The 12851-nt window shown below is 40.8% G+C and overlaps 1 protein-coding gene across 1 annotated transcript; it reads left to right on the top strand.

Moving 5' to 3' along the window:
- Positions 1-464: 464 nt before the first annotated feature.
- LOC110942948 (calmodulin-like protein 3) lies at positions 465-755 on the top strand. The gene has a single exon (XM_022184710.1). The coding sequence runs from the start codon at positions 465-467 to the stop codon at positions 753-755; it is 291 nt and encodes a 96-aa protein (XP_022040402.1).
- Positions 756-12851: the final 12096 nt, after the last annotated feature.

Genomic DNA, 12851 nt, shown 5'->3' with positions numbered 1-12851 from the left:
GGACATACATCAATATGTGATTTAATAAAGTTTTACAAATTAAGAAAAGTATTTGAATATATATTTGAAGCCAACAAGACTGTATTCTAACATATAGAGTTTAAATTATTTCATATCAAACGTTGTATTAGCGATTCCTTAATCAACTTAACTCATCGATGCCTTTTCTTGTTGCAAATTGGCAAAAAAAAAAAAAAAAAAAATTGATGAATCCCAACAAAAAAGTGAATGTATTCCGTCAAAGCCAAACTATTCCTTAAATTAGCATATATGTTATGTGTGTGTATACTATACCTCTAAATTATCAAGGAAACACACATATTCAAGATTTCCAGCCATGTCTTCCCTCAATGCAAGTGACATACACTGCATATTCAAGAAACTTGACCAAAACAATGATAATTTAGTGAGTGTTGATGACCTGCAATGGCTTCTCGAGTCCATGAAGCGTGGTTCGAGTCTAGATGAGCTTGAGTGCATTGCTAGGAAAAAGAACATTAACTTTGCCGAGTTTTGTACACTTGTGCAACACTATATTCCCACATGAGGCACGTGACACAGAGAATGGTCTGTTAGAGTCTTTTGAGTTGTTTGATAACAACCTTGATGGCTTTATTTCATGTGACGAGCTGCGTAATGCATTGTCGGTTGTGGGATTAACGGGTGAACATGATGAAATGGACGTCAAAAAGATGATCAAAGCCTTTGATGTGAATTCCCATGGGTTGTTGGATTTCAATGAGTTCATGGATTAAAATGATGTTGTAAAATGTTTCTTTCTTTATTATAATTCTATGTGTGACAAATAAGGGTTGTATTTTATATTTTTATACATTTATCCATATATTTTGTTGGTTTGAGGCTGTTTAAATACATTAATATTAATCAGTTGTATGTTAATACCTTCCTTAATATTGAAAAACAACAATGGTGACTAACTGATGCAACAATGGCCACACAAGAAATCAACGAAGACCGCAATACCAAAAAAAAAGGAAAGTCTAACTACAATTATATGGTGTAAACTCCCTTTGGATTTCTTGACTCCTCATTGGGAAGGCATTTGGTCCATGACCACATACTGTCTGTTGGAGAAGCAACTGAAATTTGTGAGAGGGGAGGAAAAAGAGGATGTGCTTATTTGTGACTTTGGAGCGGAGAAAAGGCAGGGTGGGATTGGGGGGGGGGGTTAGGCTTCATGCAACCTAATGTGGAGCACGTTCGCAATCTATGTGTTGCAAATTCTCTAAGCCCAACTAAGATGTGACCCAGTATAGGGATACATCTACGAGGCTGACCCGGAGCTTGTCTCGAGGATAAGATCAACTTCTCCCTTCTAGCACAAAGTATCTTCAGGTCAGTTTTCATCTTCCTCATTTTATTTGGAGTTTTTACCTATTCTTATACCTCCGCCGCCTTGTCTCTTTGGCTGGTTCTACCTTTGGATATCTCATGCTCGGTTGTGAACTTCCTACTAGCGAGGATTCGTTGTAACCCGCGTGTTACAATCCTGGTGTAGTCGTCAAAGGTTGATTACTAAAACCCTTTATGGTTGGTTTTCTATTCATTTGTTTATACGCGTATAACATTAATCCTGATTGAGAATATTTATTAATCGGATTAATAAATCAAACATATTTTATAAAATCAAAATCGGCCATGATTATCTATGTATATATTCGATTTTTATTAAATATGTAAATCGCTTCCGCTTCAAGTTTTGATACCATGATTCCTATATGCGCGTATGACATGGGCTATAGGCCCTTTGTATTTTCGCCCAGGAGCATGTGGTCAGATACATGGCGGGTCCGCTTATGGCGCACCCTTGGGTAGCGGATGCCATGGCATATCGCATGTCGATACGGCGCGAGATCCTTAGGCGCATGGTGCACATCATTGGTCAAGAATGTGGTCGGTCCGCTTATGGCGCACCAATGGGTGACTTAGGCGGATGATGTGGCGCAGGCCTCTCAGGCGCGCGACGGCTAGTGCAAGGCCACACGAGTGTGAATGGTGCAAGGCCTGGTGCGTAGCGGATTCCAAAGATGCATATGCCCCTTTAGCATGACGCGGGGGCTAGCGAGCCTGAATAACCACACGCAGATTTGCCGTAGTAATTAGGCGCACTGGTCTGCGTGTCGTGCGCATACGCGGGTTCTACACAGTGTGGCACACGGACTAGAGACCCATTTCAGGCGCGCGTGCATGTCTGCAGCGGTAACAGAGCAATTGGTTGGACCTGGTCAAACTAGCAGTTATAAATCGTTTAATTGGTGTCATGAACGAAAATGACAGTTTTGACTAACCACTTAAATCCTTTTAATTAGAGATTAAAACTATATTAACTATCTTGTTTATTACAAGATTAATGCTTTTAGTTATGACAAGATTATTGTCTTGTTTATGACCAGTTTAATGAGACTAATCTCTATACGTGTATATATATGAACATGGGAATTCATAGTAAAGGACAACAAATTCATCTTTGTTCCATGGAAATTTAGAGAAGAGCATTCTCTAAATTTGTTTTACACAACTTAAATTTTCTACTTTAAGAACACCATGTTACCCGGTGCTATCTCGGGCATGAGTGTCATCTCCGGCAGTACACATACTGTTCCAGTTGTTGTACCCTGGTGTTTTGGTCAAAAATCAAGCAAAGATAATGCAACCAAATCTTTAGATGTGAGGTGTGATGCTTGAATCAATGAACAATGCTAAGGATAACAATCAAATGTAATGAACAATTGACACAAGGATTTATACGAGGAAAAAGCCCTTGATCAAGAGTTGATCTCCGGCATAAAAAACCTCGGGTGATGGAAACTACCGATCACCAACTAAGATTAAACAATAAAAGATTACAATCGGGATGATAACAAGCTTGTTACAAGGATCACTAGGGTGTAATGTGCAAAAAATGTGTATGAAATCGCCAAGTAATGTTCAAGAGCCAACTGAGAGCAGTTACGAGTGTGTGTGTATGCCGAATATAGCAAAAGTGTTCTAATCAAGCTTGTTATCCCCATTTTAAATTAGAAATAACTACATTAACAAACAATCCGACAATCACGCGAACTCCCCATGATCTCCATAACGTTCATGAGAATTCAGCACGTGAGGAATATTAAGGGAATATGCTCCAGGAACTTCGGTAAGACTTGGTCCATGCTTCAGCTCCTGCAAAACAACTTCACATTCGAAATAGACAACCGTTAGCATGAGGATAACAATAATGATCCTGAATCCTGATCCTGTAATACTCCCTGAGGATCACTAATTCAAACAGAATTAAGGATCCTTGATCTCGGCAGCACTTGAGGATCCATGATCCTTAGGATTGTAAAATCCTCCCCTAACAATTGCCCCCAAAATATAAGGAGTGAAATGTAAATTGCCGAGTTGTATTTTGTTGATCCTATCCGTAACAAACTAATGGATATATAGCCGTTAGGATAGAACTATCCGTTACAAATCCGACGTCACCTGAAATGACATCCCCGCAAAATCATGATTATAAATTCAAGTTAGATATAAGGGTTGAGGAGCATTTAAATTCGTGCGTTACATCCTTTAAATCCTCATCTGAAGATCAAACAGGTATTCTTCCTCTCCCTTTCTCTTCTCATTCCTACTTTGTTCCTTCTTTTCTCGTAATCACAATGAAGCTACGATCATCCCCTGCTAAGGATCATCATAAAGAAGATTCATTACGAGGCCAGGGGATCATCAAGGATTCCCCGAAGGAACGATGCTGCTTTACCGATCCTGAAATCGATAGGATTCGCCATTGCTTTCCGGCGGACTCTGTTTTCAAACACTTTGATCCCACAACCCTGAGCGATTTTGTTTCCGAAACCTGGTTTACCTTTCCAGTCACCCCGTTTATGATAGGATACACCTATCCTTTTCCTGCCTTTACCCAGTCTTTCTTCTCTCTTACCAGCATCTCATATGTCCAGGCAATGCCTATGATTTGGAGTGTTCTGCATATCTTCGAAAGGATCATAGAGCAGGAGGGCATAGAACTAGGGATGCCCGAATTTGCTGAACTGTACAAACTTGTGAGCCATGGTTCACACCGAATTTGTTGAACTGTAAAAACTGGTGAACCTCATCCAATTCTGAAAACCACCAAAAATAACACCAACAGGAAGAAGCGATTCTTCTTTGTCAGGAGGGATTCCATCCCAAATGGGAAGGATCTCCCTAGAGAATGGGCCACCCATGGTAGGATAAAGGATCCTTAGAGAATGATCATAGGAAAACCCTGGTCCTATAAGGATAACTGATTTCTTCTTTGTTGTTAGCAGAGATTTCCGTCTCTCACCTCATTCCATCACCTGCAACGAAGGAAAGGATCACCGCTTTATGGAGTCTTGACTCTGCGATAAGATCATTCCAAGCAATCACCAAGGATTCTCAAGAAGTATCCTCAGGCTCTGTCACGATGTCAAGTAAGTATCCATGCTTATATGTAGTTAAATATTTCAAATAGAACAAGAATACTTATCTGTTGTTTTGAATTGACAGGTGCTGGAAATTCGTCCAAGTCTGCCTCTCGCTTCAGCGTTAGCGATCCTAGCAACGTTGGCCCCCGATCCGCAAAAAAGAAAGGTGCTGCTAGCCCGAGCACAATAATCCCCAAGCCTGTGACCTCCAAAGGGGGAAAGAAAAGAAAGGTCACCGAAGCTGAAGACCTTGACGGGCTGTCCCTCATCCGCCATCAATTCTTGGAGTATTTTTCTGAGATAAGGATCCTAGATCCTGACTGAGAATCCTGCCCAATTAAGGATCGCAAGTTCTAAACTTTACTTTGTCTTTTGCAGAAATTTGCCAAAATCCAAGCGCTGTTTGATGCTTATACTGAAGAGACTGAACAAAAGCATTTGGAGTTCCAGAAGATCTGCCAAGCCAAGGATCACACCATCTCCTCCCTTGAAAAAGATCTCAATGTCGCAAAAAGGCAAGCGGTCATGGCACAAATTGACGCAGACCAAGAACAACGCGAGATCATAGAGGATGCTAAAGTCTCTGCTGCCATCACTGTTTTGGTCAAAAATCAGACGAGGATAATGCAACCAAACTCTTTGTTACGGGGTATGATGCTTGAATTGATGAACAACGATAAGGATCACTTCAATATGAATTGCACAAGTGACACAAATATTTATACGAGGAAAAAGCCCTTGATCAATGAATGATCTCCGGCATTAAAAACCTCGGGTGATGGAAACTACCGATCACCAACTTCCAATTAACCAATAATTGTTTACAACTTCGGATAATAGCGAGCTAGGTACAAGGATCACTATAGTGTATCGTGCAGAAATGTGTAAAAATTGCTAAGTGTTTTGCTGTATGCTCAAGAGTGCAGTTGTACGAGTGTGTGTAGCCAAAATTAGCCAAGTGTTTCTAAAGCTAGCTTGCTACCCCTTTTAAAATAGAAGTTAACTAGCCTAAAAAACTGTCCGCAATTCGTGCCATGATCCCACGTTCTCCACAACGTCCATTTTCAGTCAAACACGTGCGAAATAACCGTGGAATATTCCTTAGTAACGTTGCCAAGACAGAGTCCAACTTGTTACTCCTGCAAAAAATATGAAATTCAAAGTAAACAATCGTTAGTACAAGGATCCTTAAGGTGATCCATGATCCTGATCCTGAAGCACTTCTGAGGATCACAATCTGTCACAGAAGTAAGGATCACTAATAGGATAATAAGTGAGGATCATAGGTCATTAAAAAATCCTGCCCTAACAATTGCCCCCAAAATATAAGGAGTAATTATGTAACATAAACGAGTTATATTTTGTTGATCTTATCCGCAACTAACGGATATATAGCCGTTAATATCGAACTAACCGTTACCCTGTTGACGTCACCGAAGTGACATGCCTGCAAGATCATGTTTATAAATAAGAGATAGAGATAGGGATCGATTAGCATTTAAATTCAAGAGAAACTACCTTTATATTCGTCTCCGAAGATCAATCAGGTATTCCTCTCTCCTTCTTATTTTTCCTTTCTCTTACTCTGGTTTTCTTTCTTTACCACCGTCAAGTATGATGCTCCGAAATTCTCCTGCCAAGGATCTCAAGAAGAACAGCCCTCTGAAGGGTCAAGGGATCATCAAGGATTCTCCCAATGAGAGGTGTTGCTTTACTAATGTTAGGGCTGGATTTTTATAATACATGATCCTTACATGTGATCCTAACCAGTGATCCTTATTTCTTTGGTAGATAGTGATCCTCAGCAGAGTTCCAGGATCAGGATCACGGACCATCATAGGATCCTCATGCTAACAGTTGCTTTCATTGAACTTAATGTCATTTTGCAGGAATGTCTAGCAGGATCCGCTCTTAGCATCACAATCAAGGGACGCGTCTTTACAACTTTGGCATATGCTTAATCAGAGATGAACGTTGTGAAGGATATGGAAACTTGGCATGATTTACGGGCGATAATTTAGGCTAGATTTACTTTTATTTCTAAAGGGGTAATGAGCTGATTATTAGTCTTTTTACCTAAAATAGGCCACCTACACTTGTATATATAATACTCTTCCCCATTCGGAAGGGACACAACACAATTCTCACACGCTTAGACACTCGAAACTATAGTGATCATTGTACTCAGCTCATTATCATCCGAATTGTAACCATTTTTCTTATATTGAAGTTTGGTGATCGGTAGTTGCCATCACCCGAGGTTTTTTATGCCGGAGATCATACATTGATCAAGGGCTTTTTCCTCGTATAAATCCTTGTGTCAGTTGCATATTTCTTACTAAAGTGATCCTTTACTTTTTCAACAAACCAAGCATCATTCCCCGTTTACTTAGAGTTTGGTTGCATTATCCTTGTGTGATTTTTGACCAAAACAGTTTGGCGCCCACCGTGGGGCAATTGGTGCTTCATTCATAAGAAAACTTTCTGTTCGAAATCATTTCAAAGAGTTACATGGCTTCATCATTGAAGAATACATCCACAGCGATGTCGGCAGTCAATTCATCTACTGGCATTCCACCTTTGCCTCCACCACCAGCTGGATCTCAGAAAAATGCTGAGAAGAGACCAACTTCTATCTCCTCTAAACCATCATCTTCTGCTCTAACTTCTTCTGTTCCCAGTACTAGTGATATATTTACTTTGATTTTGCAGATGAGGGATCGTATGCAGCAGCAGGATGAAACTAATGACAGGATCCTCAGAGAAATCGGAGATCTCAAAAGGCAAAAGAAAACGGTAGAGGATCATTCCCCACTAATGCCCAAATCTTTGAATTTTGATACTCCAATGATTACTTCTCAGCCATCAGAGGTCCCAGACATTCAATATATGGGTGGATCAAGAGGAGTACATTTCAGCCCAGCAACAATGACTCAGGCATCAGGATCATATTTCCAACCGGCGGGATCCTACGCCCAGCATTTGGGATCCTTCATGAGCTTAGGATCCTCCTTTGTCCCAGGATCATCCCGGGTTCAAGGATCCTCCTTCGTTCCGGGATCATCCTAGGTTCAAGGATCCTCCTTTGTTCCAGGATCATCCTAGGTTCAAGGATCCTCCTTCGTCCCAGGATCATCCCAGATTCAAGAATCCCTACAGATACCAGGATCCTTGAAGAATTTGCAAACAGGAAGCCTAGATGTCCATCAAGGAGATTTTATTCCAATGCAGACCATTGCTTCCACTAGTCCATCCATTATCCCAGAATCCCAGCAATATGGATTCACACCCAATGTTCCTAACTTGAACCCGATGGGAGGTAACACCTTAAATAATTATCTTACCACTAACCATGGATTCGTGCAGGATACATGTATCAATCATGCTATGGCCAGGGAGTTACAGAAGCTGAAGGATATGATCTCAAGTGTTCCAGGGGTAGTCAAGCCTATCCCGGAGATTGTAGATGGAAGCCATAAGGTATCTCGTTTTGCACCACCAATTTGTGATGCAGAGGTACCCAAAAGGTTCCATATCCCTACTATGAAGCTGTATGGTGGTACAACGGATCCTGAGGAGCACATAGCACAATACAGGGAGAGGATGGAGATCAATCCAATCCCAGAAAAGTTAAAGGAAGCATGCCTATGTAAAGGATTTGGATCCACCCTTACTGGATCAGCTCTTAAATGGCTGCTAAGTCTTCCCCTTACTCTATCACTTCATTTGCTAATTTAGTTAATTTATTCAATAACCAATTCTCTTGTAGTAGAAAATTTGAAAGATTAACTAGTGATTTATATAGGGTAACTCAAAGTCATAATGAATCATTAAGGGATTATATAACTAAATTCAGTAAAGAATCCTTGGACATTCCCAACTTAGATATGGCCACAGCTGTTGAGGCCTTCAAAATGGGACTGCTTAAGGATTCATTATTCTATGATGATCTTGTTATGACACCGTGCAGGAACCTAGATGAAGTAAGAACTCGGGCACTCAGGTTCATCCGGCTAGAGGATGACAAGAGGATCTAGGAGAGGCAAGTAGGATCCTCAAAACAGGAAAAACAAGGATCCTCTTTCAAGAACAATAAGTTCAAATCCTACCATAGAAATGACAACCAGAACGTGCATGCTGTTGACCAGGAAGAGGATGATGAGGATTATCCTCCGATTTCTGAATATTGTTTTTCTGTTGACAATCACGAACTAATCCTTGCAATGCAGAATCTAGGAGAAAAAGCCAGATGGCCCAGAAAGAATGACAAACCATCCGGGACTAAAGACAAGTCAAAGTGGTGTGCATACCGCGAGGATTTCGGGCATCTAACTGAAGAATGCATAGCATTAAGAAAAGAAATTGGATATCTGTTAAGCAAGGGGCATCTAAAAGAATTGTTGGGAAGAAAAAAGCAAAGGACTCAGGATCCTGAAAGGATCCCTGAAAAGGCTCCAGCCCCTCCGGCGAATGCACAAGTGATCAACTTTATTTCCGGAGGATCAGATATTTGTGGTACATCCTTCTCGGCAGCCAAAAGGCATGCAAAGGAAGCAAAAATGGATAATGGAGAAAGACCTATTCGAACATCAAGTGTCTCGGAAGGAAAGACGATAACGTTTGATGAGGATGATCGCATTAACATCCAGGATCCTCATCATGATAGTTTAGTTATTACTCTCTTTATTTCTAACCATTTTGTCCGCAGGATCCTTATCGACGGAGGAAGCTCAGTAAACATTATCCAGCTTGATGTTCTAAAGAAAATGGGTATCCCAGAATCAGACATCACACCAAGATCCTCCGTGCTTGTGGGATTCAGTGGAGAAACGAAGAAAACTCTGGGGGACATCAAACTCCCAATCTACGTGGAAGGATTACATAATTATCAAAAATTTTGTGTTATTGACTGTTTATCTTGTTGCAATGTTATCCTTGGCAGGCCCTGGATACATAATATGGAAGCAGTCCCATCCACCTACCATCAATGTGTGAAACTCCCTAGCCCATGGGGGATAATCAAGATCGACAGTGATCAGCAGGAGGCTAAGGATTGTTATACCTCATCCATGAAGCCAACCTCGAAGCCAAGGGAACAATAGCAATTACAGATTCCTCCAAGGAATGTCTTGGAGGCAAGGGAACAAGATGTGGACGAAATCTTCTTGGATCCTAGTGATCCTGAATCAAAAATCTATATCGGATCAGGGATCCTTGGCAAGATGAAAGAAGACATAATATCCTTCCTCAAAAGAAGAAAATCTACCTTTGCATGGAAACATGAAGATATGACAGGTATATCTAAGGATATTATCACTCATAAACTTGGCATTGACAGGTCTATCAAACCAATCCATCAAAAAAGAAGGAAGTTTGCACCAGAAAGGAATGCCATTATCCAAGAAGAAGTAGAGAGACTACTTCGAGCAGGTATGATCAGAGAGGTAAAATATCCAAAATGGCTAGCCAATGTGGTTGTTGTCCAAAAGAAAAACGGAAAGTGGAGGGTGTGTGTCGATTTCACTGATCTGAATAAGGCATGTCCCAAGGATCCTTTCCCATTACCCCACATTGACTCCATGGTGGATGCAACGGCGGGGCATGAACTGTTGACCTTTATGGATGCATCATTTGGATTCCAACAAATTCAGATGGAACCATCTGACCAAGAGGATACAGCCTTTATGACCCCAACCGGTTTATATTGTTATATTGCCATGCCTTTTGGACTAAGAAATGCAGGTGCAACATATCAAAGGCTGGTGAATATGATGTTCAAAGATCAAATAGGACAAACTATGGAAGTATACATAGATGATATGGTAGTCAATTCAAAGAAAGCTGAGGATCACCTAAGGGACTTGGAGGAAGCATTTGATATCCTTGATAATTATAACATGAAGCTTAATCCTTCAAAATGCCACTTTGGTGTTAAAGCAGGTAAATTTCTAGGATATATGGTAACTCAGAGGGGCATCGAAGCAAGCCCGGAGCAAATTAAAGCACTAGTGAATATCAAGTCCCCTGCCAATGCTAAGGATGTGCAAAGGCTAACAGGCAGGATAGCAGCTCTAAACAGGTTCATATCAAAATCCTCAGAAAGATGTAAAGAATTTTATGATATCCTAAGGAAAAACAAGAAATTTGAATGGACTGAAAAGCATGAGAATGCTTTACAAGCCCTTAAAGAATATATGTCCTCAGCACCAGCATTGATGAAACCCGGAAAAGGAGATGTGTTATCCTTATACCTGGCGGTATCCTCAACCGCTGTAAGTGCAGTCCTTGTTAAGGATCACGAAGGTACACAACATCCTATCTACTATGTAAGTAAAAGTTTACTCGATGCCGAATCCAGGTACTCACACCTTGAAAAACTTATTCTTGCATTAATTATGGCATCTACTAAGCTAAGACATTATTTTGAAACCCATACTATTGTTGTTAGAACTAATTTTCCAATCAAGAATGTCCTCAGGAAACCAGAGATGTCCGGAAGGATGGCTAAGTGGGCAGTAAAGCTTAGTGCCCATGATATAAGATATGAGCCTAGAACAACCATTAAATCCCAAGCACTAGCAGACTTTGTGGCTGATTTCAGTAGTGATCTACAAAACGAAGCAAAATTGGAAGTCCAGCAGCTGGATGAGACCAAGGATCCTTGGATACTACACACTGATGGATCCTCAAATGTCAAGGGCACAGGGCTCGGGATACTACTCAAATCGCCACAGGGGGACATAATACCCCACTCCATAGCCTGTGAGTTCCAAGCAACTAACAATGAGGCTGAATAAGAAGCCTTAATTGCTGGCTTGCAAATTGCTAAGGATATGGGGGTGAAGTATCTTAAAGTATATGTAGATTCATTACTAATCACTAATCACTTTAATGGATCCTATGCTGTTAAAGGAGAAAAACTAACCAAATATTTAGAGATAGTCAAAGAATTGGCACTCTCTTTTGTTTCCTTCAGAAGCTCCCAGAGGATCATCCTTGAAGATCCCAGAGGATATAAGTATCCCCATCATCCATATCCTAGCTCCTACTATTGAAAATCAGGTGGCCATGGAAATAGAAGAGGATACTGCAGTGATCCCTAGTGAAGAAGCTCAATCTTATTCAGGATCATGGATCTCACCAATCATGAGATACTTGCAACACGGGGAGATTCCTATGGGAGAAAATCCTAAAGCTTTCAGGATTAAGGTATCTCAATTCACAATCTTAAATAATATGCTATATAAACGATCTCTTGCAGGACCATATTTAAGATGTATCGAGGATCCTGAAATTCAAGAAGTATTGAGATACTTCCATGAAGGAGATTGTGGAAACCACACTGGGGGCAGGGCATTGTTCTCAAGGATCCTTAGAACAGGATACTACTGGCCAACTATGAAACGGGATGCTGTAGAATATGCTAAGAAATGTGATCCTTGTCAAAGACACAACAATATCCTTCATCAGCCAGCTGAATTTTTGCATCCAATACCATCCTCTTGGCCATTCATGAGATGGGGGATGGATATAGTTGGCAAGCTCCCTAAAGCACCCGGTGGAAAAGTATTTATGCTCGCCATGACCGACTACTTCTCTAAGTGAATAGAAGCTGAAGCTTTTGCCCAAGTCAGAGAAAAGGAAGTTATATCCTTTATTAAAAGAAACATTATAACTAGATTTGGCATTCCCTCTGAAATTGTATGTGATAATGGTTCCCAATTCATTGGGAGCAGAACCACTAACTTTTGTGATAGTTGGGGAATTAAGATGATAATATCAACACCAGTCCATCCACAAGCCAATGGTCAAGCAGAATCATCCAACAAGATCATCATCAGCAATCTGAAGAAGAAGCTAGGATCCAAGAAGAAGAAATGGGCAGAGGAATTACCTTATGTGCTATGGGCTGATAGAACAACTCCCAAGAATGCCACTGGTCAAACACCCTTCTCTTTAGTATTTGGGGCAGAAGCAGTGATCCCAACAGAAATGGTGGTTCCAACTGCTAGAACAAGTACTCGTGATCCTGAAGAGAATGCTGCAATCTTAGCTCAAGACTTGGATACTATTGAGGAAATCAGGGATTTGGCTAGGATAAGGATGGCAAGCTACCAACAAAGAATGACTGGTGCTTACAATAAAAATGTCAGGATAAGGAAGTTCCAAGTCGGGGATATGGTGTTGAGAAAAGCATTCCAAAACACTATCAATCCTGCTGACGGGAAGTTAGCACCAAAGTGGGAAGGCCCTTACTTGATCGAAGCCGAAGCAGGAAAGGGGGCATACAGATTGCTAACCACGGAAGGAACTTTGTTACCAAGAGCCTGGAATGCTGTTCACTTAAAAAAATATTTCATGTAAACAGGACCCTCCAAGCATATGATCCTTACATTG

Source organism: Helianthus annuus, chromosome 5, assembly GCF_002127325.2.
Source record: "Helianthus annuus cultivar XRQ/B chromosome 5, HanXRQr2.0-SUNRISE, whole genome shotgun sequence".
In the NCBI taxonomy this organism is placed as follows: Eukaryota; Viridiplantae; Streptophyta; class Magnoliopsida; order Asterales; family Asteraceae; genus Helianthus; species Helianthus annuus.
Note: the sequence above shows the minus strand (reverse complement) of the source record. Positions and strands in the feature narration are given on the sequence as shown.

What these genes read in the sequence shown, in the direction of transcription:
- LOC110942948 (XM_022184710.1), top strand. Translation starts at nt 465, where the DNA reads ATGAGCTTGAGTGCATTGCTAGGAAAAAGAACATTAACTTTGCCGAGT.